The 26,735-nt window shown below is 48.4% G+C and overlaps 6 protein-coding genes across 6 annotated transcripts; 2 read left to right on the top strand and 4 right to left on the bottom strand.

The window, feature by feature from the left end:
- Window positions 1-33: 33 nt before the first annotated feature.
- On the top strand, window positions 34-1,359 carry P168DRAFT_309678 (putative mitochondrial folate carrier protein Flx1). The gene is made up of 3 exons (XM_024839323.1): window positions 34-241; window positions 315-554; window positions 649-1,359. The coding sequence occupies exons 1-3, from the start codon at window positions 124-126 to the stop codon at window positions 1,209-1,211; spliced, it is 921 nt and encodes a 306-aa protein (XP_024695484.1). The 5' UTR covers window positions 34-123; the 3' UTR covers window positions 1,212-1,359.
- On the bottom strand, window positions 1,360-3,275 carry P168DRAFT_265663 (putative C2H2 transcription factor). Its single transcript, XM_024834926.1, has 4 exons — window positions 2,337-3,275; window positions 2,226-2,279; window positions 1,981-2,154; window positions 1,360-1,921 (listed from the first exon to the last, which is right to left on the bottom strand). The coding sequence occupies exons 1-4, from the start codon at window positions 3,129-3,131 to the stop codon at window positions 1,571-1,573; spliced, it is 1,374 nt and encodes a 457-aa protein (XP_024695483.1). The 5' UTR covers window positions 3,132-3,275; the 3' UTR covers window positions 1,360-1,570.
- Window positions 3,276-10,178: 6,903 nt separating this feature from the next.
- Window positions 10,179-12,374, bottom strand: rcoA (putative transcriptional repressor TupA/RocA; the record flags this gene model as incomplete). The annotated part of the gene is made up of 7 exons (XM_024840059.1): window positions 10,179-10,340; window positions 10,405-10,875; window positions 10,956-11,485; window positions 11,555-11,669; window positions 11,729-11,873; window positions 11,940-12,021; window positions 12,254-12,374. The coding sequence occupies 7 exons, from the start codon at window positions 12,372-12,374 to the stop codon at window positions 10,179-10,181; spliced, it is 1,626 nt and encodes a 541-aa protein (XP_024695482.1).
- Window positions 12,375-13,918: 1,544 nt separating this feature from the next.
- On the top strand, window positions 13,919-15,470 carry P168DRAFT_265660 (sterol desaturase family protein). The gene is made up of 2 exons (XM_024834925.1): window positions 13,919-14,257; window positions 14,338-15,470. The coding sequence occupies exons 1-2, from the start codon at window positions 13,989-13,991 to the stop codon at window positions 15,119-15,121; spliced, it is 1,053 nt and encodes a 350-aa protein (XP_024695481.1). The 5' UTR covers window positions 13,919-13,988; the 3' UTR covers window positions 15,122-15,470.
- A 509-nt stretch (window positions 15,471-15,979) lies between these two features.
- P168DRAFT_265657 (NCBP1 family protein) lies at window positions 15,980-19,232 on the bottom strand. Its single transcript, XM_024834924.1, has 7 exons — window positions 18,996-19,232; window positions 18,817-18,908; window positions 18,637-18,743; window positions 18,307-18,574; window positions 17,358-18,253; window positions 17,118-17,299; window positions 15,980-17,060 (listed from the first exon to the last, which is right to left on the bottom strand). The coding sequence occupies exons 1-7, from the start codon at window positions 19,066-19,068 to the stop codon at window positions 16,147-16,149; spliced, it is 2,532 nt and encodes an 843-aa protein (XP_024695480.1). The 5' UTR covers window positions 19,069-19,232; the 3' UTR covers window positions 15,980-16,146.
- A 1,129-nt stretch (window positions 19,233-20,361) lies between these two features.
- On the bottom strand, window positions 20,362-22,478 carry P168DRAFT_340274 (GSK family serine/threonine-protein kinase; the record flags this gene model as incomplete). Its single annotated transcript, XM_024841785.1, has 7 exons — window positions 20,362-20,942; window positions 21,031-21,235; window positions 21,294-21,487; window positions 21,545-21,893; window positions 21,989-22,072; window positions 22,140-22,312; window positions 22,433-22,478. 7 exons carry the CDS (start codon window positions 22,476-22,478, stop codon window positions 20,809-20,811), a joined length of 1,185 nt encoding a protein of 394 aa, XP_024695479.1. The 3' UTR covers window positions 20,362-20,808.
- Between the last annotated feature and the right edge of the window lie 4,257 nt (window positions 22,479-26,735).

The following is a 26,735-nucleotide window of genomic DNA, read 5'->3' as shown; positions in this document are numbered from 1 at the left end:
CCCCGGAGACTAAAAGTTTAAACTTCTTATCTCCCCAAGCCAATATTTCTACGTTCAGCATTCCCAACCCCCCAAAAACCTTCAATCACCGGAGTGAGAGAATATTCGCTCCGCGAAAGGTTCATGACTGGCCAGGATGGCCTCTCGTCGTCTTCGGTGGAGACCATAGCGGGATTCACGGCCGGAATCGTCTCTACTCTCTGCCTGCATCCATTGGATTTGATCAAGACCCGACTCCAAGGTACGTCGCTGCTCTGATGCTATTATCCTTTCCTATAACGCAAGCTAATCCGTCCCGTCCGTCCACCGCACAGTCGACCGATCCTCCCCCAAACCAGGCGCGTCGTTCCGCGTCATCCGCCGGATATTCCAAAACGAAGGCGGCGTTGCGCCGTTCTACCGAGGCCTAACACCAAACATCATCGGCAACTCCAGCAGCTGGGCGCTGTACTTCCTATTCTATGGCAACCTCAAGGACGGGATGCGGAAACTCCGCAGCTCGCGCGAGCAGGAGCTGGCCGCTTCCGACTTTTTTCTTGCGTCGGGCGCCGCAGGTATGAGAGACACTCCCCCCCCCACCTAAGTTTTGTGGCCACCACAGCATTGTATGGCCTTTTCCGCTGATACAATTCCTTCTGTCTCCGCTAGGAGTCATAACGTCTGTCCTCACCAACCCGATCTGGGTCATCAAGACGCGCATGTTATCAACCGGCGCCGGAGCCCCGGGAGCATATACATCGTTCACGAACGGCGCAAAGGAAATCTATCGATCGGAGGGCGTCCCCGGATTCTACCGCGGACTCCTACCAGCGCTGTTCGGAGTCAGCCACGGGGCGCTTCAGTTCATGGTGTACGAGCGATTAAAAGTCCGACGGACACAGATGTCTCCGGGTGGAGAATCAGGTCCGGCGCAGAGACGCGAACTCGGCAACCTGGACTTCTTCCTCATCTCGAGCTTCTCGAAGATCTTTGCCGGGTGCGTCACGTACCCGTATCAGGTGCTGCGCTCGAGGCTGCAGACCTACGATGCTCATCTTGCGTATCGCGGCATCCGCGATGTCGTTGTGCAGATTTGGACCCGTGAGGGTATTGCAGGCTTTTATAAAGGCTTAGGGCCGAATTTGTTTAGAGTGCTGCCGAGTACTTGGGTCACTTTCTTGGTGTATGAGAATACGCGGATACATTTACCTCCTTTGGTTTCGAAGGTCTAAGGGATGGAGGTCTTTTTGGAGCATGTGTTTCAATATAAGAGACATGGGATGTTTAGCCGAATACGCTACTTCACCTCAGATACCCGTTGGGGTTCAGGGTCCTTAACTATGTTTATATCTGAACTATACTTTTTGTATGTCTATACACCAACATATTCTGTATTCTATATGAAAATTCTTCAACACAGCGGCCATGCTTATCAGCATCTAGTGATGCGCGGAGAGTGAAGGAACGCCGGAAATTGCCCAAGTCAAATTGGCGGAGACAGTCCAGCCAGGAATATGGTATCGTAGTAGTAACATTAGCATACAAAGAAATACAACAAGCAAAAAAAACAAAGGGTATGTAAGGCAAGCCGTCAATGAGCTTGCCTTTCCAAATAATAAGGCTCCATGTCATCTTCGTCACTACTTGAAACCCCAGTGCAGGCCGAGGAGTCCTCGTAACTCGGACGTCGTGCCTTTCCATCGAGCCTGTCCAAATGTTGAAATTGTCTTCGGCTTCCTGACCCCGATTCTGACTTTGAAGTCGGCGAGATCCGGCGGTCTTTGCCGCGGCCTTTGATCCCTTTGTTGCTGTTTTTATATAGAGTGGCAAAGTACTCCCACAGCTTTCGGTCCTGTGGAGTTACCATGTCCCCGTCTGTTACCTGAGAGAACTTGAGGGTAAGGTCTCGTAGGGTTGTGGCGTGAAATTTGTTTTGGTGTGACTATGATATAGTTAGCTGGGGGTCCGATTCCAACAATATACAGCGCGGTCCCGTCGCACCTTCAGATTCCCAAGCTGGGTAAATTGCTTCCCACATTCGTCCAAGAGGCAGGTAAATGGCTTGGCGTGTTGGTGGGTGATCTTGTGGGCACGGACGTTGCCGCGCTGGGCGAATCTCTTCTGGCAGATATCACAAGAGAAGGGCTTTTCTCCTGTATGGCGTCGCTGATGGGTCTGGAGTAAAGGTCCCATTAGACAACAACATCCCGATATGATTGTTGAGTTCCAGCAATAACAGGACTAACCTTGAGATTCCCCAACTGCGAGAAACGCTGCCCACAGGACGGCTCGTTGCAAATCTGTCATCATAAGGGTCAGCAATGACTCGCGCGGCGTTTCTTGACCAGGCTACTCACGAAGGGTTTATCCCCCGTATGGGCCCTCATGTGGATATCCAGGTGTGTTTTCTGCGCAAAGTTCTTCCCACAGTGCGGAAGGGTGCAGGTGTATTTGCGTTTCTTCCCGGATCGAGACGCAGGCTCCTCGAACATGACGGCGGTACATGGATTCGGGACTTGGGGCTGGGGGATAGTATATGATTGGGCTATTGTGTTGGCGACCCCGTGAGTCAAGTGTTGTAGCGGTGGGAGGGACTGTACGGTCGACGGTTGCGGATCGGTTGCTTTGGCCTGGATTGCTTTCATGAGGTTGTCCACCTCGGTTGAGAACTCGGCTTCGTTGAGACTAGAAGGGTCTTTGCCTTGCGGGGCGCTGCTTTGGGCTGACGACTGGAGTGACCGTGCTTTCTGCAACGCCAGGTCGGGATCATTCTTGACCAAAGGGTCTCTGGCCACCCGGTTGAAAGCGTTCTTCGCAGGCCGGATGTCGGGGATGAGCTGAGCGGGTGGTGGCTCCGACGATAGGCGCACTGGTTGTGAATTGAGTTGGTGTTGATGTCCGGTTATGAAGAAGTGCTGATAACCCTGGTGGTGATTGTTGGGAGGATGATGGTGGTGATGGTGGTTGTTGAGCGTATGGCCGAATCCATAGGTAGCTGAGGACGATTGCTGGAATGACAGTGGAAAGGAAGTGGTTGGATTGGTGTAGAAGGGGAAGTTGTGGCCAACCCCAGAGTTCATCATGCGACGAGGTGCGATGGCGCCAATGGGATGGCCTGGGAATTCATATGACACTGGTTCTGCGGTTTCCATTATTGATGGCAACCCGAGTGATGATGTAGGGTCTGTGTATACTATTTCTCGAGCTGGATGGTCGTACTTCAAACTGCTTTGCTTGCTTTTGATCCAATCTCAAAGACCCACAGCTGATGGAGCAGAGGAAAGGTGAGAAGCCAGGCCTATCGCGAATGTCAGGACCTAAGTCCATCGCCACTATCTCCAGAAAGAGCCATGGAAGATGTAAGGCCAACTTACAGTAGAAATTCCTCCGCGTCCTCCTCTCAATCTCCAATCGACCTCTTTTGTCCGCCCAAAATCACCGGGGATTCCGAGCTAGGTCTGTTTGGGTCGTAAAAAAAGAAAAGAAAAAAATGTAAGGAGATCGAAATAGCTGCAGAGCAGTATATAAGAAGCAATGCAATATTGACAGCCGGAAAGGGGAGAGAGAAGAGGAAGGAAATCAAAGGATGTATCAGATCCCCAGAGTGTTGTGTATAAGCAACTGATGTATAGATGGACAGAACCGATTTATCTCTATCAACAGAAGTAGAGAGACAGTTAAAACCGGGGCTAGAATCGAAGTGAAGAAAGCAACGACGCTGTTGATCTGGACAATGGGTTATGTGCAATAAGCAAAGGTGATCTTGCCTTCCTTTTCAATCAATATCATTTGTCTCTTCTTCTTCTTCTTCTTCTTCTCTGCCTTTCTTTCTTTTCTTTTCTTTTTTTCTTTTTTGTCAGTTCTCGTCTGATATTCCTCAGGACGATCTTCTTATAATAATCTAGGCTGGGGTCCCCTCGTTCCTTTGCACGTCCTCTTATGAAAGTCAAGGCGTGGTGGATCTAGATTAAGATATACCCTTTTTTTTTTTTGTTTTCTCCTTTCCCTGCATTTTTCTCTCTCTGAATTTCATTATTGCCGCTGTTAGATCGATATTATTATTATTATCAGCATCAGCGTATTAATATTCGAGTTAATATTACCATGCTCCCCACTTTGCTCCCTCCTTCTGTCCCAAGGCAGTGGAAGCGGCGGGGGTGGACGACAACAACAGGGATCCGGCCGGCTGGCTAATACTAGCTGGAGGTTTATAGACCAACAGTATACCGTATTTGTATTTTACGGTGGACATTGGGGCTGAGCTGGAGTAAAATACCGATAGATCAATAGATCAGAGGAAAGAAATAGAGAGAAAGGAGGGAAAAGGAGTTGGATATGTTGGTAAATATTACGCTTCAATCTCTAAGATCTTTTTCTCCACAAAGTTCAATTTATCAATCAAATCTCAGAGAAAGGGGATGGTGTAAAGTTATCAAGACCGTGATTTCAAACTCCGTCTATTCTTTACAGTATTTTTCCAATGTTCATACCGTGCTAAATACCAATAGATAGGTCAGATACTGCGTAGGCTGCCAAAAAAAAAAAAAAAAAAAAAAAAAAAAAAGAGAATGACAACGAGGAAGAGAAAAGTCGGGTCTTCCCATTGATAGTTAGCAGGTATCACTCCTCTCCAGAAGGAACGAGCCTGAGATCCACTGCCTTAAATCAACTAGTGTCTGGTCTAGTCTTCGTGGGGAGCCAGTGATCATTCCAGCCGGACCTCCCCCGTTCATAAATTGAAGGACAGGGAACAGGGAACGAGCAGTAATTCATCGAATAGTCAGAAACAGATATACCTGTATTTCTGGATAGAGTCAGTCCATACACAATGAGAACACCTATTACGACTCTGTACAGAGGCAAAGAATAGGAGCAGAGGTAAAGATCTACCATGAATACTACGTACAGGTACGAGGATGTTGGATCGTGGAGCTTCTAATGAGGCTTTCCTGGTGGAACGCGTCATATCCCGGTGCAACTAGGCTGACAATCACGCATCATCTCGATGAGACAGGGGAGCTACATTGAGATTATTCGGACCGGGATTATATTCATCTTGATCTTGCCCCTGATGCTCGGAGTTTTTGATAGATGAATTATGACTACGGAGTCCTCCTTGAATAGTTCACTCAATGACGAGTGAGCTCAGCTGGGCAGTCTTATTGTATACCTAGGTCAGATCCCCAGTGACCCAGGTACCTAAATAGGTATCTAAATCATTACATTGAACACTGCTCAAGAGATAGTGTTAATTGTTTATGAAGACAACAGAGCTCTGTCCTCGAGGTATTATCCCATACTGTTTGAGATCAGTATCCCTGAAATATTCGTATTATACAGTTCATATCAAAATCCACGGCTCAGGCGTGTGGATAGAGCCGACAACCTATAATACTGAATAAATAATTAGATTGCCACGCCATTCTCACCACTGACAGCTCTTAATACCCCAGGCTAGGAATCACATATCATCTGACCCAGCAGAGTGGGCCGGGGACATGGGGCTGGCACTTTCAACAAATGAATATCATCCAGCTTCACAATCCCACGCTGTGACTGGTAGCCCTTCATCTCGTAGTCTGAATAGTACCTGACTACGCCAAAACTTAGCTTCTGTTGGTGGAGACAGGAGAGTACTTTCGTCCTCAGGGAGGGTAAGCTCCCATGCAAAGTAGATGGTACCTCCGACCTATGAAGTCCACCCAGTATTTCGGTGACACAGGAGAGGACATCATCATTCAACCTCCTCGTATTGGCATCCTCCCAGTGATGTTGAACCTAATCCACTGGGATACCCCCTAATCCAATCCTCCGCCAGTGGACAAGGCTATCAGGTGGATGCGATGACGATCTTGAAACTTGTGGTTGTGGCTTGACATGGTCATCGTCACCCTGCATCGACCTCCCTTCTGATGTAAGCCCGTCAGTCAGTCAATCTCAACTGGTTGTGGATACAGGCGCGATGCTGCAAGATGACCCGGCTCACCCGAAACCAGTGGCATTGCCAGCTGTTTTGACATTAAGGAGGACGGGACTTGAAATATACCAAATTGAAATATACGAAATAGTTTGAAACCAAAATTTGGAATACGCACAAAGTACCGACGATGATACTGCCAATTGATCTGGCCAGGGATCGACATTTCCACCTGCATCGTGAGAAGAGAAATCCCGCTATTTCTGGACTTTATATCGTGTCACCCCTATACGAAGGTCGTATATTATTTAGTACTTTCCCCCTCGAATTCTTGAATTTCCAATTTCCATTCCTACAACTGACTCTCCGACTCGAATCCGTTTCGTCGTGTGTCTTATTTCTTACATCTAGCCTTAGCCAGCCCCCACCAACGTGACAGGGTCTAGCCGGCTGAGCTATAGAACGGACGGTCCGCGGCGGGTGATCAATAGTGTGGAAATGGATGCAGGATGATTTGTTGATAGAGACTTTGGCCCCACCAGGAGGAGTCCGGCCTTTTTTTTCTCTCTTCTCCACTGACTGCTTATTGACTGCTAACGTATGGAGTAGTACGGAGATACTAAGTGGTCTTTCCAGCAGCCGCCACTGGCGACAATTCTTGATAGGTTGGAATCCTGCCGCCATTTGGGAAACTGGTCCATGCAGCTGAGGTCTTGTCCGTTGATTTCATTGGGGATCAAGATCATTTTTTCTCTTGTTAGTGTTGAGATTGTGGTCTTTTTTTACTTCTCATGTGTGTATGCGTGTTTTCTTTTTTTATGAATCATGTTATTTTCATCTTTATACTATTATTCTAGTTTTTCTAACTAGCCGCCTCACCTTAAAGCTCCCTAATCCTAGTCCAGGTTGTTTTTAACAATTACGATTCTCCCCCATCACTCGGAGTTGCAATGCTAATCATGCAATCATGACGACTCCTACCTAGTATACTCTTGATTGCAACCCATCAATCCTAGTGTCCGATCATCTCCGTACCAAATTACCAACAATGAACGATCCCGCCATCCTGCAAGCATTGTATCCGCTATATCTTGCATTGTGATGGCCATCGTCTCAGCTTTCCGCCCTAATACTCCAGAATTTACTCCGTTATGGCAGTCAAAACCATCATTGGTCAAGGACATGACGTAAGAGTGACCCTTCCTTCTTGTTACTTAGTTAGTCCGTCCGATCACGATGGGATTCCAAGTCGATATATCACAGACGACCCAGATTTGCCGCCCAAACAAATAATAAATAACAATATCATTAAAAAAAAAAAAAAAAAAAAAAAAAAAAAAAAAAAAAACAAACCAGATGGCTGATCACAAAGACTTTCCTCATCTACTAATCCCTCCCAAGGGAAACCATGTCTCCGTATTTCCCCCCTCGTTGGCGTCCCGGCCCGGGCCTTCTTTCCCCTCGGATCAACCGAAAAGTTAGATTGACAACTTCCTCGTATATAGAATATACCCCTATACATATAGATGAATCATGTATGAAAAGATCTATGTAACACCCACCGTATGAAAGAGTATACAGTCCCTACATCGGTGGAGTCAGTCCTCCCTAGTCCCTACCTACCGCGCCCTGGTGACCGACAGTAGTGGGGACTGGACTGGGGAGGCTGGACAGTGGCCAGAGGGGACCCAATCAGTGCTCGAGATCCTGGCTGAATGGAACAGGACAGGCACTAAGGGACTCAATTTCAGGGTGATCTCGTCCGTATTGGAGCTGCGATGGTTTTAGACTACGGATACCCAGGACGGATGTATCACTATCATCGCAGTGACTGACATCTTGTTATATGTGCTTCATACACATACACGTACATTTACTCCGTACAGAGCACTCTATACGGAGGATATCGATAGACAAAACAAATTAGGATCAAAAGTAGCATTGACATACATGCACGCCAGCCCCGATCTGCCCGATTGCAGCCCAATCCAGCCAGTCAGTCCACTGTCCCTTTTCCCACGATTTGCGCGCATCGAATCGAGATATAATTAATCCATGAACGCGATGGACGCCTCCAATGAAGCGCTAGCTAGCTACAGTCGCAGGCACAAGTCAAGCAAGACATGCTAAGACCGGTGTGAATCGCGACAAATGGCAATTTCGAATTTCGAGATCCGACGCGCAGGATAGTTATTAGTTAGTTACTTACTTACTTACTTAGTAGTTAGTTGGTTAGCGCTAAGAAGGACGATCGGAACAGAGAAACAAGAAAAAATTGGCGGGAAAATGCAGATGTTTGTGATCTATCGATTTCTGCGATCTTATGGCTCAGCTTGCTCCACCAGATTATCATCACCACAATAATAACAATCAATCGAAAAGAAAAAACAAAATAGGATCCGACATAGACAATAAAGCAAAGAAAAGAAACGAATACACTCACGACAAAGAAGGCCTGCTCCACCAACACATGAGGTCTGGTAGAGATGGCGAGATGCAGGAGAACCCGTAACTTTAATTGAACGAGGTGTCTTCCTGTACGGAGTTTATTGCTGCGGTTCTTCTGTCTTGAGTCTCTTGACTGTAACCATCATTCCCTAGTCGAATCAAGCCCCTGGACTGTCGTTTCAATACGGCTTGACCCGTCTGTAGTCGACAGATGGAGCTAGCTGGAAAGGGTTATCCTGTGCGGTAGTACCCTACTAGGACCTACGGAGTATACTCAACATGAGGTATAGATAGGTCTTAGCAGTGCAGTGACCGGATCTCGGTATTCAGTTGTCACTCATGTGGGTTCCATGAGGAGCAGACATTCCAGGCGCATGTCCATTTCAGGTGCTCAGCAACCAATCAAGCTTTCGTCAACCTTGGATCAAGTCAGCCAGATATTACCAGGGCATTGCTGTACATCCAACTGCGGAGTACTGTACCTACTAACTAGTATGTATGTAAAAGTTAGCTTGATCTCGAAATTCCCAGTTAGCCGCCAATGGCCCCGGAAATCCCACGGCTGCAGGGAGATGACATGACACGACTTGGCGCTAATCTGATCTGATCTTCGGATCTCTCATGTCTTTCCTCTTTCTTAGGGACACATGAAATAAATTAAAATGGGAGAGGGAATAATAGATATATCTATATAGAAGAGTAGAATAAGTAAAATAGAACAAAAAGACTGGAGCAAACAAGGCAGAACAAAAAAAGAAAAAGAATAGGATAAAGCATGCACCTCATGGGAATAGAATTACGCCCGCCAGCCGCCCGCCTCGTGATCGTCAGGGCGAAGTGGTCGTGACCGATATCGCTGTCCGCTTGGTAGGTACCATTCGTGGACCGGTGTGCTTCGACACCTTGGTGCTGGATGTGTCCTGTGTAGTTACATCATTCTAGCATGTCCTATACTCGGCATAGTATCTACTGGTTTATACCCTTTTCGGACTGCAAGGGTTGGGTTTATATCAAGGGAGTGGTTCTGTTCACTGACGAGCGTAATATCACCAAAAGCAATGGCAATGGCGTACATTCCTGCTCAGGTACACTACTTGAGCCTGCTCTCCGCCTGCTAAAAAAAAAAACGACTACGTTGGCCCCGCGATACACTCACAGGGATGCCTTACGATAAACGTCAGCATGGCGAGCCCGGATCTCCAGGTCATGCACATTCGGGCGTGGGCAGCTTTCAACTCTTCCAAGTCAAATTGAGTACCAGACATATCGATAAGACCGAGTTCCAAACCACGCGCAACGATAACGGGGACAAAAGGAGCAAACGAGAATATTAGAAAGCAAAAACATCGAAGCGACTATCCGTACAGCATTTTGGCGCATTGTTCCTAACCACTCCACGTCCTTCCCCGAAGACGAGACATTGTACCCAAAACGTTTCATGTGACGGAATGGATTCACTGCCACCGCTCGATAAAGCAAATTCGCCCGCAGGCCCGTTGAAATAAACATGTCAGATAGTACCAGATTTAGGAAGGGGTGGCGAGCAGGGCCCTTTGCCGTAGGGGGTCTGAAACAGACCCCATCACCGCCCGGTGTAAGTGGAGTATCTGAACAAGAAAGGGTCAGTCAGTGACATGTGATAAAAAGGACCCAGATGTGACGGGCCAAAGACAGGGAGAACGAGAAACAAGGAATAGTAAGAACGGATAATTACCTCCAAATTCTCGCACGCATGTCACCACTGCCAGTGGCAAAGAGGTTGTTCGTAGGGCTGGGTGCAACCGAAATGACTGTTCACAGTTAGAACCATATAATGATGGAATACGATAAAAAATCAATCCGCATGACGATGGGTGACGGTACCGGAGTTCTTGTGGCCTTGCAACATCATCTGCGCATTACCGGTGATCGGGTCCCAGAACTGGACGCCGCGATCTTTGGAACCACTCATGACCCAGTGTCCATCAGGAGTCAGACACACGCTGAGCACAAAGTCCTATTTTCAGAGAAATTCCAGGTCAGACACGGAACAGCACACGACAAGTAACGAGCCGACCTACCTTATGACCTTCAAAGGTTCGCACGCATTTGCTGGCCTTGATACCGCTGTTGGAATAGCTGCCTCGGGGAACGCTGAGCTCCCAAAGCTTGATGGTCTTGTCCAGACTGCCACTGACAAGGTCGCGGCCATTGGGAGCGAAGGCGACCGAGTAAACGCTATCCTTGTGACCCTCGGGGTTCTCCAGGCGTTCCACCAGGTAGCCGGTGGTGGTATCCCAGACGCGGACGCTCTTGTCCAGAGAACCGGCGGCGACGTAGTGGCCATCGGGAGACATCGCCACCGTGGTCACGCCGTCCTCGATGCTCAGAGTGTAGATCAACTTGCCCTCCATAATATCCCAGAGTCGCACGGTCTTGTCGCCGCTACCGGACGCGATGTACCGACCATTTCCGGCGAAGTCAAGGGAGTAGATATCTTGCTCGTGGCCGCTGAAGATGTGCTTGATGGTTCGCGCAGCGATATCCCAAACCTATGCCGCAATATTAGCATGGACCAATGGCAAAGAGATTTGTCCGCCCTCTTGAACCAGGAGAGTAAAAACAAACTTACGCGAATCTGCTTATCCTCGGCGCCGGTCGCGAGGTACTTGCCATCGGGGCTGAAGCAGACACTGCGAATGTAGAGATCACCTGTCTTGTCCACGTTTTCGTCCTGCAAAGTGGCCACGTTCTGGCCGGTGGTCACGTCGAAGATCTGAGCCGAGCGGTTGCAGCCGGTGGCAAGGTACTTGCCATCGCGACTGAAACGAACGCAGCAAACGACACTGTCATGGACCAGGTGGTGGACCAGCTCCACATCCAGCACGCGTTGCACCTCGGGGTTGAACACGGCGTACCAATCGGCACCCTCACGCTTTTGCGAGGCAGGCAAGTCGTCGGGGTTCCAGTTGGCCAGCATATTCCCCGGGTGGTCGCGAACGATGGCGGCGTTGGGGGGAGTGGGGCGGGCCAACTGAGGCGAAACCCGAGGGTCTGGGTACCCAAGCTGGTGACTCTGCTGCGGGGTAGCAGGCGCACCAGGGGCGCGGGGTCTTTTACCGGGACCAGGAGATGCGGTTGGCGGGGGAGGAGGGCCATAACCTAACGGGAAAGCGAGACACACACGGTCAGAAGATCAGAGAACCCATCGAAAACACAGTCATAACATACCGTTCACAGCAGCACCAGACTGATATCCTCCAAAAGAGCTCTGCGTCTGTGGCGGCGCTCCTGGCTGAGCGGCGGGAGCAGGCTGTTGAAGGGTATGCTGGGGAGGCTGCTGATCCTGGGGAGGGGGAGGGGCAAGACCGGGACCACTACCTCCTTGGTTGGTCATAATCCCACCGAACAGGTTGCTAGGGCCATGGCCCAGAGCGGGTGGGGGGCCTGGGAAGGGCCCGCATGCTGCGCAGGGCCGGCAATGTGAGACACAGTCTGAACACCGCGGGCTTCGAGCTCGTGTCGCAACACTCGCAGCTCATTTTCATATCTAGAAGAAGCCAATGATTAATCTTGGGGAAACAATCATTGGGGAGAGCCATGGCAGAAGACATACTCTTGCTTCATCTTGATTTGCGCTTGTTCCAGTTGATAGACCTTCTGTCGGATCATCTCCATCTCCTGGAGCTGTCCGGTCACTAAAGGAAGATAGGTCAGCGAACCACGTTCGACAGAGAACCCCGACGCCCCGACACGATGCGGAACACTGATCCCGTTCGAAACAGGATGAGTGGTCACAGACGGAGCTGATGAAACGCCCTTGCAAGAAACCATACAGTTCTTCCATTGGGAGTCACACCAGCTTCATCACGCAACGGTCGAGGGCGAACTGCATATAAACAGGCAGGAGTAAGAAAGACACACACGTACGCTGGTGCTCAAACTCGCCAGTACTCCGCGTTTGGGTCTCGAATTCCTGGCGCAGTTGATCCAGTAACTCCGTCAGACGGGAGTTCGGGGGGGGAACCATCCCGCGATGTGTGTTGTACATGGCGCGTAGCAGTCCTTTTGCTTTTTTTGTCCGTTGCTTTTCTCTTCTCTTCTTCGCTCCTTATGCGGCCAGGAGGATATTCTTTCCGGTCGCTCAACGGTGAGAGAGCGCGTCGAGGAGATGGAATTCAAAGGGAGTTTGCACAGGCAGGTTCGAGCCTCCAAGGGCTGGATCGCGACGATAGACGATGGGGGTCGATGAAGACCAGAATAGCCGAACAGAGGACGGCAGAGACGGGTTGGCAGTGAGGTTAATGCAGGCGCATCACATACAGCGCGCCCGTACGGACCAAGCGCTACGATGTAATCGAATTAAGGAGACCGTTGGCGACGTGGCTCCAGACAAGGGGGGAGAATCGAGAACGGATGGAAAGGGAGAAAGGAAGGACGATGAGGAAGACGGAGAGAGCCGAATGAAGATGGCAGAGCAGAGAGAGACAAGTCAGTTGGTGAGGACCGGGATTGATTAGGTAAGGAGTGCACGGTCCTAGATTGGGCTGGGATCAGAAGTTTAGAACACATGAACCAGCAGCAGGAAGACAAGAGGGGAAAGAAGGAAGAGGAGACCAGAAGTGGGTAACCTAGAAGAGTCAGTGGTCTGGCGACTTAATTTCCATCGGGTTAAGTGGGATTTGGGTCCCTCCAATGGATCCCTGGGTCGGATGGGGGCAAAAACGGGCGGCTGAAAGCTTTGGTTGCTCGGGTTGGCGTGAAGTGAGAAAAGCCGTTACGTTAAGATTGACTATTTAAAGTCAATTCATGAGCATTGAGAAATTGGTCTTGAAGGTATTCAGGTTGTCTCAATTGTATTCATTGTATTCCTGGTCTAGAGTTCAAGATGCCTCAGGCTGTATAGAGTCAGGTGTCTGTGTACGTAAGCCGTTGCATCAATACCAGAAAGGATAATATCACGTAAATTATGATGACACCCTCTGTCAATTACCTATCATATGTACAACCTCCTCTTGAATCTCAATCGAGCTCTCATCTGGGATACAAACGGTGGCTGGAACAACGATCCAATACCTATGGTACTTTCGTACATATCATTGGCGTAGTGGGTGTTATGCAGGTACCACCCCAGGCTAACCCATAATGATCATAGTCTTGGACGGAGTATATCCAATGTCACTTTCATCTCGAGATATATGGGACACGAATCCCACGAGTTTCTCGTTCTTCAAGATTGTCAATCCTCGTGGGCTATCCTCGTGTATAACGGATGATATATACCATTGACCACAAGTCAAACAAACGATAGATACATTATCATTAGAGTATACACTGTCAGGGTAGATTTTCCTACAAATCCCAACTCGAGTCAAGTCTACCCAAACTGAGACTTGGTTAAACATGATGGTGTGTAAAATCAGACGGTGATTGTAACATGGACAGCACCTCGTTGTCAGGAGCATAATAGGAAATTGATCCATGGCCAACCGTGGTTGTCTGCAAGTCCCCAGACCCTTGCTTGTATTAAGGAGAAAAGACCGAATCTCCGTTCCCCCATAATTTCTTTCTTCTTCTTTTAAACAACCCCCACCACTCCCCCTCCCGGGCTCCGTTCCTCTTCAAGTCCTTTGCCAGGCATCGATCAATCCACTAGAACGGCATCATGGATATCGCCCTCGAAATTTGGGACACCTTCATCGCGGACCGATTATACGCCTCCCTCCTTCCGGCCTCGCTCTCCTCCTCCGTTACACTCCCTGGCTTCAACAATGCAGCCAACAGCACTCTGTCCTTATTTGGTGCTTCCAAACCGTTTGCCTATGAACCGGCCACACAGTGGATCTATCTGGAACCCTCCAAGTATGCCTACATGAGTGCGTGGCCGCGAAACAACATCTACCGTCAAGCCCTGAGCTTCTTCTTGATTGTCTGGTATGCAACCCTCCGCGCCTTTCTCCCCCGCCAATGACTCGCTTCCTCCCCAGGTTCTGACTGTGATGCGCGATGTATAGGATTTTCGGGATCATCGTCTACTTTATATCCGCAACTTTATCGTACATCTTCGTCTGGGATAAGACCACCGTCAAGCACCCCAAATTTCTCAAAAACCAGATCTCCATGGAGATCGCCCAGACAATGCAATCCATGCCGGTCATGTCTCTTTTGACCGCTCCCTTCTTGGTCGCTGAGGTCCGAGGCTATGCGAAACTCTACGATGGTTTCTCTGAAGAGCCTTTCCCGTATTACAGTATCCTGCAATTCCCGCTATTCATCGCTTTCACCGATTTCTGCATCTACTGGATCCATCGCGGCCTACACCATCCATCGATCTACAAAACACTGCATAAACCTCATCACAAATGGATCATGCCGAGCCCATTTGCCTCGCATGCCTTTCATCCCTTGGATGGGTGGTCCCAAAGCGTCCCCTACCATCTATTCCCGTTCATCTTCCCGCTCCAGAAAGTCGCATATGTCTTACTGTTCGGTTTCATCAACTTCTGGACGGTTCTGATTCACGACGGGGAGTATGTTGCCAACAGCCCGGTCGTGAACGGCGCTGCCTGCCATACCATGCACCACCTCTACTTCAACTACAACTACGGACAGTTCACCACCTTATGGGACCGTCTCGGCGGTAGCTACCGACAGCCGAACGAGGAGCTCTTCCGGCGCGAAACCAAGATGGACCAGAAAGAGTGGCAGCGACAGACCAAAGAAATGGAGACCATCCTCAAGGACGTCGAAGGCGAGGATGATCGCAAATACCTCGCGGAATCCAAGAAGGAACTCTGATCCCTCGGTTCTTTTGCGCGGTCTCCGAGCTTTGTCTCCGGTATCGAACGCCCTATCATGAATTATACCTTGACTTTCTGTCGCGATAACCGCACATCCGAATATACCCCGGCTCTCGTGATACGAATCATTGAAATGCGAGAAGAAGAATAAACGAACTCAACGAGTCAATGAGAAAGAGGAATCTTCCAACAAAATGGTCGTAGGTGACGACGCTGGATTGCGGCGAAAGCTTCACCGAGTGGTTTTCTTTACTTTCAACTGAGCCATGAGTGGTATGTGTTCTGTGGCATACATCTTACCCTTTGAATCTTGTAATATAGCATATACATTATTGTAATAACTTTTCTTTCCTCCTCCCCCCCCCCCCCCCACTTTTTCTTCTCTCTTTTCTCTACGTTCCGGGCTCTATTTCATAACGTTGGTTGTCCAAATCGTGGTACAATGATGCAGTGCAGTTGTTTGGGACGAAGGCTCTGGTTAATCGGACTACTTTGCATGTCTGTACATATGATATGTTTGAGAATCCTTCTCTTCTTCTCTTCCTCTTTCTTTCTTCTTGTTGTTCCTTTTTTAATGTCAATATGGGGAATGGAAACCTTGGGTGTTTGACTTAGGTATATAGTCCGGCAGAAAGCAAAGACACTTTCTCTCGCATCTCCCCCCTTCTCCGATCTGAGTAGAATATCTAGTACATAAAGTAGACAAAAGAAAAAGGTATAAAGTGACAGCCTAGACCCCAGCTCGAAACTACTTCTATTAGTCCACAGCTTATCGAAGGGTCATGTACAATATATATATATATTGCCATGCTAGTAAGAATAGACAAATGATGATACGCATTACAACGACAGATTTGACAGATTCAGTAGATTAAATTGTTCATCGCTATCAGCATGTATGTATACAGCAATACACAAAGCAACAAGAATACAAGTCCCCCCCCTACGAGAAAGAAAGCCAACAGGTCGACCATGCTGACAAGTTAGACATCAAGCCTATTCACCCGGGATGGTTTTCATGTTTCAAGAAGCCTGCGCATCCGCATTCGCATCCGCACCCGCACCCGCATCCGCATCCGCATCCGCATCCGCATCCGTAACGTCCATATCTCCATCTCCCGCAGAGGTAGGATGCTCGGCCGGAGGAGCCGTGGTGCCAACGGGGGTAGCAGTGGCCATGGCCTCAGCGATAAAGGCCTGTTCAACGGCAGCCTTGCGGCGGAAAGCTCTGAGCCATCGCTGGCCCCACTGGCGGATGATTTCGTCCTCGGGGAGATTGCCGCTGCCGTCTCCGCGCTCCATGAGCTCGTCGTTGCTGCCCCCCGCGACGGAGACGACTCTGTCTTCGATGACGGTGAAGAGGGACTGCATGTCGGCGTTTTCGCGCTTCAGGGTCTCGTCGAGGAGGCTGAGCTGGGGCTCGTAGAGGCCGGGCTGGGTCCGCGCGGCGACGATCTGGCGGAGGCGGTTGGTGACCTTGCCGACTGTTGCGGAGACCATCTCGAAGACGTGGGTCTTGGCGAGGATCGCTCCCGCGTCGAGTTTGTCCACGAGGGCCCATTCGATGACGGAGAGGGGTGTGAGGATGGTGTAGTTGAGCAGTTTGTCGATGATGTTGATGCCGATGCCCGGTTGGTCCGCCCAGTACTCCATGACTGAGGTGATGATTTGACGACGGGCAGCCGGGGACTTGGGACCAATGGCTAGGAGCCGCTCCTTGTTCCGCTCGATGCATGACAGGACGTGCGAGAGGGACTTGGATCCAACGAAGCATATGGCGGTTACGAAGGCGTCTGTGGAAGGGAGCATGGGGTCTTCGACGCCCAAGCCCTTGGCCTGCTCTTCAATGGAAGCGATCACCGGCTGGATCTCCTCATCCGTTGCTTTCTTACGGATAAGTTGCATCAGTTCTTTGCCCTCGTTGGCATACGGGGTAGCTGAAGAAATTAGCACTTGTCTCATATAATCACAGGTATTGACGCCGAGATACTTACTGTCCTCCAAGTACTTGAAGTCGGGGGTGTCCTTTTCCTTCCCCTCTGTTATTAAATGTTGGTAAGAGTCTAGGAGGGTGCCTCTGATCCGCTGCGCAAAGCTCAGGCGAATCTCTTTGTCGAGAGCACCGGTGATAAAAGCCATCTTTGGATGGTTGAGCGGAAGGTCAAGATCATCGACCCTACACAGATAATTAGAACCTCCCTCAATAAGTCTCGCACTGTGATTGGAAAACTTACCATTCGCTCCATTTCCATGTGAAACCAAAGTTGCTCAAGTGATGAGCGAACCAATCCAAAAATCGGTGGCTGAGGTCCAAATCGATCGTATCCAAGCTGCGATACAGGAATCGAATAGCTCGCCCCAAGCTAGGGGCAATAGCAGCTGGGCCAATCTTACAGCATTCAGTGAGTACCGAATGGTAGTAAACGAGTTTATGCTCCGGAGACGGCAGCTGGAAGAGCTGAGAAAAGACAGCATCCACGGCGACATCTTCGGGTTTCCACGTTGGACGGTCGTCCGGAATATCGCGCAGCCGATCAAAAGGCGTTGCGCGTTTCACGAAAATATGGGGCGTGAAGTAACAATCCACGTCGATCAGATACTTGGCAGTCGCAATACGGTTGAAATCCAGAATATTGATCGTATCCACAAGCGCATCACGCAACAGAGATGATGCGATATTCGAGGTCGGGGGAACAGTTTCGAAATCCTGGTCTGCGTAGACGGAAAGGTGAACCTCGGGGTAGATCGCCCTCTTGCCAGCCCGTACAGGGTTGGGGATGGAGATCTCAGGAAGAGGGCACTTGGGGCCGAATTCCGCGGGGGCCTGCTCGTCTTCCTCATTGATCCGCACCCCTTTCCAGGGCCGAGGAAGACAGGCAAGCTCCCAGCCGCGACTGGACTCGCCCTGGAGCTGACTTTGTAGGAGGCTGATGACGCTTGGTACTGCATCCGTTCGACCATCGCCGAGGGCAATAGGATTGACCATGTCGACAAGAGCGTGGGGTGTGGAAGTAATGACATCCGTCTTTTCAAGAAGAGCTGATGCCTGTTGCTCATATCCAGTGGCCGGCGAAGCCATTATGTACGGGATGGTGAAAAGGATGATCTTCACCAGCTCCAAGCCGAGGACCTACAAAACAAAAATCAGCGGGCGTACTTTCAAATCGTCAAAAGGCGACTCACATCATCGGAAGATGCAGTCTGCAGGTCGACGGCGCGTGAGAATAACTCGTCTAGTATGGGAAAAATACCGTCTCCTTCGAAGATACACTGCAGGCATCCCAGAAGTCGAAGCAGCAATTTTACTTCGCGCCACGCGCCGGCATCGAGATATTCGCCCAGAAGGTTAACCGCCTTCTGGAGGACCTCCGAGCAGACCTCCGACTTCAGGTTGTTGACAACAAGAACGGTCGTCGCGAGGAAGGGGATCTTCAGTGGTTGTTCGAGCGTACTGGCAACAAATCCATTAGTTCACAAATTGCAAACCCAACGGTATAAGACGAGTCAACATACAGATCAAGAACAATGTCAATGAAAGTATTTTTTATTTCCTCATTCTCAGAGTTCTCCGTCACGCTTCTGGCGATATTTACCGCATCGTCGTCCGCTCGTCGGGCCGCCTATAACAAGAGCGTTAGCCATGCAAAACTGTAGCATATAGACCAAAAGCGCCATAAAATCTCGGGATCGTACGGATTCAGCAATTGTAAGCAGCTGTCGTCGGATTTTAGCAACCAAAGGCTCCTCGTATCGGCGCCTCTGTCGACGGTCGTAGTCGTCGTCCTCTGGCGAACAAAAAGTCAGCAAAGGCAATCCATATACTATCGCGAAAGCAATTGAGGACCGCTGTCCGGCCGCAAAGCATGACGAACCTCTAAAGCGCCGTTTACGCCCACCACCACCACCACCCCTGGCGCCATTGTGTCGGCGTTCGTAGTCGGCCATAGCTCCCAGATGCTACGATCGCGCGACTGAACGGTGCCAACTCGGTATCAAAGCAAAAAAAAAGATATCAGAATTTATGCGCAATTCCACAAAACAAATGTTCAGTCCGCTGACCGGAAATGTATTGGGTGTAGCGTTAGAATTAAGCTATGAGCAGTCAATCCGCTTCAAGAACTTAAAACATTGTAGGTAGGTAGGTAAGTAACATGCGCTGAGCTATGCCATTCCGGAGAGAGAGATATTCCGCTCCACCAATTACATAACCGCCGATCTGCTGTATGATAAAACGTGCATAATGCCTCCTACGACTTAAGAAAGTATTGAACAATATCACAGATCATATGTCCATGAAGAAAAGACATACAGCTTATTGCAAGGACAAGTATTCTGCAAATAGAGCTTGTGGGATACATAGTGGAATACTGGGTGTCAGTGACACATTCTGGAGCCTTGAAAACCGGGACCTTAAATACTTCGTAAAGGGAGCACTATGATGGGTAGTATGGATGAAATGCGAAGCTGTTTGAATAATCCAGACCTTGCTATAAAGGTAGATCATACTGAACAGTAGAATCGTGAGTCAAGCACTGTACCCAGCTGTGTATACCCACCATCAAGCACAAGGCCATGAAAACACGCACGCATGCACAAAGGAGCCCGAGCACTAGACTATCAATAAGGACAAAGAAATAAACAGGACGTCAAAGAAAATCAAGTTGTCTGCTTTCGGAATTAGGTGACATAGGTAATTTCATCTTCGGCCAAGTTGAGTAATGTAGTAGTTCTCAGAGCCAAGTCAATGGGAATCAGGATAAGTGCAAGTATGATGCCTATAAAACACAACAAAAAACATAGCTGTAAGCGAAGCAAACACGAGAAAAAGAAAGGAAAGAAAGAAAAGAAACGAAAAAAAAAATTCAATGAAAAGCCGTAAAGGGGAGTTTCTAGAGCTGCAAATCGGGGTGAACACCTCCAATACCTATATTCAAATCATTCAGAGGCACATCAACGACGTGCATGGTCCATCTGGCGCCCCTTCTAATATCCGATGCAATTGCAAGGCATTCATTTGTCCACTATTCTTCATTGGATTGGTGGAAACGTGGTTCCTTGACCCCCCTCGAGATATGAAGCTATGCAGACTTGAATCCCGGAAGGCAGACTCACGCTGTAAGGGTATCACTTTTTCCTCCCAAGAGCTGTCTCAGACACCTCAAAAATCCCAGCCTATGCTCCTCCACCCCCGTTGCGTATCATGGTCCACTATCTCTTGAAAAAACTTTTCCAGTAGTCGCAAACATAACAACCATATTCATTGCCTCCCTGGAAGAAATAAACGGTTTCTGTACCCTCCTTCCCCGTTCTGGCCTCTTCTCGATGCCCTTTTTTTTTGTTGTTGTTTTCGTTTTGCCAATTTCAATGTCATAATCGGAAAGGAAAGGTTCGTCCTCTTCTTTCTTTCTTTTTCCTTTTTCTTCTTTTTTTTTTTTTGCTTTCTTTTTTTTCTGGTTTTCTTGTCCGTCATTTCAAACCCACTGTCCCACACAGAGAAGCCAGCTCCTGGATGCCTTGTCAAAAGGATAGGTCTACACGCTCGGTTAAACCGACTCCCAGTTTGAAATTGCCTGATGCATGGACGAAATTCGTATATGGAAGGAACCCCGATTCTCAAGCGCATGCATGTGCAAGTGGTTGCACTAAAAACAGGCGTGTTTCTTCGTGAGTCCCGCACACAGTGACTCAGTCAAGGCGCGCTATCATTTCATCCTTTGTAAGGGGGGTAAAGTTGTCGATATCTAGCCCGCGGGCTTCGAGTGCCGAGCGGGTATGTGGAGGGACGAGCCGGTTGTTCATCGATGGTGCAATGGAGAGTTCTATAATCAACAACCGTCAGCGGGCAGAAATTTCAAATGGGGAGAACAAAACAAGAGTAAGGACCAGGACGACGATGGGAGGACGCACCATGCTTGGAGAAGTCGAAGAGGTTGGGAAGTTCCCTGGGGGGGCTGTTGGGATGCCGGGAGTCGGCCAAACGGGTGTTGGGGTCTCTAAGCTCATCGAAGAACGGATGGCACATCGCCTCGATCGCGGAAAGACGCTGCGTTGGCGTGTATTCCAGCAAAGCAGAGATTAAATCGATTGCCTCATGTGGAGCTTTCCGGAAGACCTAGGCAACGTTCAGTCAATTTCTAGTCATTTTGGCTCCAAAAAAAATGAGGACCGACCTTATTGAAGGGGTGTGGCTTGATCTGGGGAAACTTATGCTCCATGTAGTTGGGATTCATTGTACGAATCTGTTCCCGAGTGGGGGTACCTAAGACTTTGATGATTTCCACAAGCTGGTCGATGCCCGACTCGCCAGGGAAGAGAGGCTGGCCTAGCATCAGCTCGGCCATCACACAGCCGGTCGACCACACATCTAGACCTGGTCAGCATCTCCGACGGAGGTTTCGTGGGGAAAGGAACCAATATGTACCAATCTTTGTCGTATAGTTTGTGGCACCGAAAATCAATTCCGGCGCTCGGTAGTAGCGCGAACAGATGTAAGAAACGTTCGGTTCATTTTCGACGAGTATCTTGGCCGATCCGAAATCACACAGCTTCAGGATACCGGAGCTAAGATCGACCAGGAGGTTTTGGGGCTTGATGTCCCGATGGCAGATGCCCTGGGAGTGGATATATGCCAAGGAACGGAAGAGCTGGTAGATGTAAAGCTTGACCTCCAACATTGGCATCGTCGTTTTGAGCTTGTTGAAATACCGCGACGCCCGATACACCGTTTCCGGTACGTACTCAAGAACGAGATTCAGGTAGACTTCATCCTTCTGCGAATCGGCGACAAAGCGGTTAGTTGAGACCATCCGACCACACAAGCGACGGGCGGCAAAGGGGGGAGAGGAGGGGCGGTCGGTCAACTTACCCTTTCGCCGTTGGAGTAATAGAAAGCCTTCAGCTCCACGATATTGGGGTGGCGTACAATCCGCATTATTTGCAGCTCCCGATTCTGGGATGGATGTCAACAGGCCGGCGGGGGGGGACTGGGAGGGGATTTAGCGCTCGAGAACCCATACCTTGAAACGCTTATCTTGGAGGACCCGTTTGATGGCAGCGTCCTCGCCGCTGGGCATCATCTTCGTCTGGAAGACCACACCGAACGAGCCATTGCCGACGATTTTGCATTGTGAATATGAGATCTCCTTGGTCTCCCCAGTCAGTCCATCCTGGACCTTTTCGCGAACGACTTCTGTATGAGGACAGGACGAAGGTCAGCGATCCATCGGAGAAAGTGGCCAAGCGACCGAGTGCACACGGAGAGAAAAAGGTCACAGGTGGAGGAGCAAAGGAGAGGATGTCGGCATCTTACCACCCATGCGTAAACTCGAGAATACCCCAGGCCTATTCTGTGACATCACGGAAGACTATAGTGGGGATTACAACAGCGGAAGGTTGGGCAGTAGGGATCGAGAGAATGGGGGTATTGTTATTCAGTAGCAAAAGGCAGGAAAGGATGTAGAAGTAAGGCGTGAGGTCCGTTTCGGGCAGGGTGTAATCGGTGGAGCATCAAGTAGTTGGAGGGGTGCTCTGGATGGGCGGAATATCCGAACGGTGGATGTTGAGTGGAGGTGCGCGTGAGATGAAAGGTTGAGAAGCGGGCTTGTGGGCAGGCGAATCGTAAAAGGGAAGGCTCAGACCAAGGGCCAATGGACCTGAACGGGTGCCAAGAGACGCAAATACACAAAATGCCACTGGAAGGAGGGAACGCCAAAAGGGCGGAAACTTTGGGTAAAGAGTACGGAAAGTAACGGTGGAGGTACACTTTCTTCAGTAAGAAGACAAAAGGGGGGTTGGGTTTTGGGTAAGGAGTTTACAAAAGAGAAAAGAGAAAGCAGAGGAGAAATGGGTAAAAAAAAAAAAAGGTAGAAAAAGGAAAAGAATAAAAAAGGTGAAGAGGTGGTAAGAAAAAAAAAAAAGAAAGAAGAAAGGGCAGCTGATTTGGAAAGGTTGGGAAGATGATTCAAAGCTCCCAGTGGCAGGGGAATCTTGCGTTTTCGTTTGGTTTGGTATGGAGAGACAGAGAGAGAGAGAGAGAGAGAGAGAGAGAGCGTGAGAGGTGACGTTGATGGAGCGACGAAGCCCGAACACGCGAGGGCTGCAGGAACGCGGGAATGGCACCAGAAGGAGGACAACACACCAGCTATTTGGATTTCAAGGATTCCGTGGTGGAAGGGATATATATATATATGTATCTATCTATCAATTCGAGTACTTCCTGTTGTTGGTTTTATTCTATTTTATTTGTCTTGTATCCTAAGGTATTTCTCTAAGCAAACAGAGCGGGGAAAGGCGAACGTTCCCTTTACAATAACAATGCTCAAACCAGAAAAATTATATGAAATACCTCAAAGAAGAATAAGAATATGACAGACCTATCGGTTGTAAAGAAAAACGGCAGGAAAAAAGAAAGAAAAGAGAAGGAAAAAAAACAAAGCCTGTCTTCAACAATAATGATATGGTAACCTCTCTACAGAATAGAGGACTGGAGACAAGGTTTGAAATGGCGGGGGGGAAGAAGGGAGGGGGGAAGGGTTGCTAGTTAGTGTGCACTTGCTACCCACCTCTACTAGGTACATACATAGTGGTACGGGGTTCCAATGCCTTGTAGCGCAACTAACAACCTCCACTAGTCAATTACCTATCATTTTAGTCATGATAATAATATTAATGAGCATGTGTTAAGCGGGTGAAGATTGTGGTTGTTATGTGGAGAGCCCGTCAAGAGAACTGTGGACTGTGGATAATAGAGATAATACCTGGGATTCATTGGCATATCCAACTGGGAATGGTTTCTGTTTCTGGCACCCGACATGAGAATGGAGCTATTCCCGTACATGATTAGTGTATGTATGTTTGATGATACCCAGCGTATGGATAGAGAACGGTAACCGATACCTCCAGGTAACCGATCCACCGGTCTTACGGTCACACTGTGACTGGGTTAGATAGAGGAGGGATGAGGCCAATACAGTATTTGATGGTATTATACAGGAGGGGTGATGGTCTTGAACGCCCACCCCAAACAGTGCAATGAAAGAAGATGAAAGCATAGTGAAATGAGACAGCCCCACTTTACCAATCAATACCCATACAAGCTGCATAGTACCTCGTGTAATTATTACCTAATGTCATCTGTCCCTGTCTTCCAGCATACCAAGATTATGCTGGTATTTTGCCTCTTCCATGTCATGTTCATTGATAAAATTATCGCAAGTGAGGCAGATAGATAGTGCCTATAACAGGGTGGGAGAGTCATCAGTAATGCTATCATCAATTTAACATCAGTGAATACGCTCTATATGCATCGATATAGACTACGAACTTACCAAACATACTCAATTACTGAGAAAACAGTACATACATCACATATAAACACCTGGTCCTATACTCGGTACTGCTTTGGCGTACAATCCTACAGTGACTAGCTACTAAATATAGGGCTACCCAGGGATACCGAGCAGGAAACCCAATATAATTGGTCTCTGGCCTGCAGGCATGTTGTATACCACCAATGCGCATCAGGGTCAATGGGGAACGCGGCTACTCGACCTTGCGAGCCTACCTACTAGTGTGAGGTATTTTACTCCCAACTAGCACGATAAGCCTAATTTGTTTAATTGCATTTCAATAGACCACCATGCTTAATTCATCCCGTGATGCCTAGGGACCGAGCAGGTTGATCATTTTAATTCTTTACATGAACAGTTTAAAATAAATATCCCTTTAGTTGTAAGTTATCATCAAAGCAGACCACTTTGCCACTGTTTTTACCGCAGTGTCAAGTGACCAATGTGATTTTTCTGGGAGAATACTGATTGGCCATCCTCTGCCACATATCGTGGCAGTGCAACCATGCTGAAAGGTGGTTGCCCGGTATGTAGCACTATCTATCATGCCATTGGATAAAACTGTAAAGGTAAATCGGATCTATTTCAATTGTTGGATCGGGACCTGCAAGTAATCTACGCACGAACTCCTAAACTTGGTAAGAAAGCCTTGCGGGCAAGTACTTTCTATTGGATTGTATCCAGATTGCGTCATAAGATAGATGGATGCGAAGTTGAACAGCTCTATGCATGAGAGACAGAGCTAAGCAGCAGTATGGAATTGGCTACTAGTTGTTTAGTGGGGAGCTATCAAAATAGAAATTATTAGATAACTATACACTTTGTAGCTATCTCTATAAACAATGGGGACAAGAATAATATCCACAATACGGGCTCCTGTCTTCTCTTTGAAGCAATGAACTACGGATGAGTACTCAATAGATATCTGGAAGTCTCATAGCTGTTTCATCATGTTGAATAGCAAGCACCATATCAATGGAACTCAAGTGCACGTGTGTAAGTTAGGTGTTACGTATAGTATTATTATGAGTGGCATTATTTCAGCTACAATTGATAGATCTTCTTTCACTATATTGCAGAGCCTCATATTACACTTTCATATATATTAAGAATCTCAGTAGGAGAGTGACACAAGCAAGGAGTACCGCCAGTTGAAACAGTGGGAGAGACAAACCCACATAGTCCTTTACAATAGCTGATGATACAGGGATTTAACCATTGCTGAATTACCGATGTATGATACAGACCTCGCTATTCATTTGTCTAGCAATAATCAGCTGCCTGGCGAGAGTCTGACCAAAGCTTCTAAGAGCTGTCTCTTGGTGGTGTTCTTATATCGTCGATATAAGTATAGACATTGTAATGAAGGAGTACCTAATTACAAGTACCATATCAAGTGAGTAGAATCATATATCAACCAGCAGAGCAAGACACAAGCATTATGAAACTTAGAACAGTGTAATTTTGCTATGCTAGACCACAAGAACAAGTTATACATGGTAATACATAGGTTGCTGACCATTTGATAAACCGTGCATCTATATCATGTATCACAGGCTGCTTGCCTTTGCCCCACTTTCGCAGCCAAGAGGTCTTTGAGCGATGGGTCAATGAGAGCAACCCTCGGAGCTGCGTTGTGCACTGCGAGCAAATCAAGCTCCGGGACAGGATCAAAGAAAACCATTAGAAGAAGCCTATGACCTCACCTCTCTCCGTGCTGATTCTTTTATGTTGGCCAAGAGTGGGAGGGAGGGGTTATCCCGAGGATTACAGCGCTCATATCAACTTAGCCTTTTGCTTACCGGGAAGAGACGGGGGATATTTAGAAATTCCCGAAGGAGATTTAGTGGTAGATGGTCAATTCGTTATACTATCTATTCAGTGATAACTTTCGAGTTTTGAGTTACTGGTAATTCGACAGAGGAAAGAACATGCCTATGGGTTCTGCTGGCGTAGGAGCTATTGCTATGGATCAAGTATAATTTACCGTTCCCTGGATATTGCGACCATAACTCTTGCCAGAAAGCATCAGCCGATCAACGATCAGTTGGATCAGATTTTTGGGTCCTGCTCACCTGACCATGCCGTTGTGTATTAGAACGTTTTCCCATGGGCGGGTGGCTTGACACTGTAAATGCTGGGTTTTGTATAGTACCTGAGTCAGTTGTCAGAACTGTTAGGAGTGAAATGCTACCTACCTAGCAAACCATCCCAGCCTCTGAATAGGCACAAACAGGTACCGAGGAAGCTATGACTTACTCTAGT

Source organism: Aspergillus campestris (assembly GCF_002847485.1).
Source record: "Aspergillus campestris IBT 28561 chromosome Unknown P168scaffold_3, whole genome shotgun sequence".
NCBI lineage: Eukaryota > Fungi > Ascomycota > Eurotiomycetes > Eurotiales > Aspergillaceae > Aspergillus > Aspergillus campestris.
The sequence above is the reverse complement of the archived record's forward strand: the minus strand, read 5'-3'. Positions and strand labels throughout refer to the sequence as shown.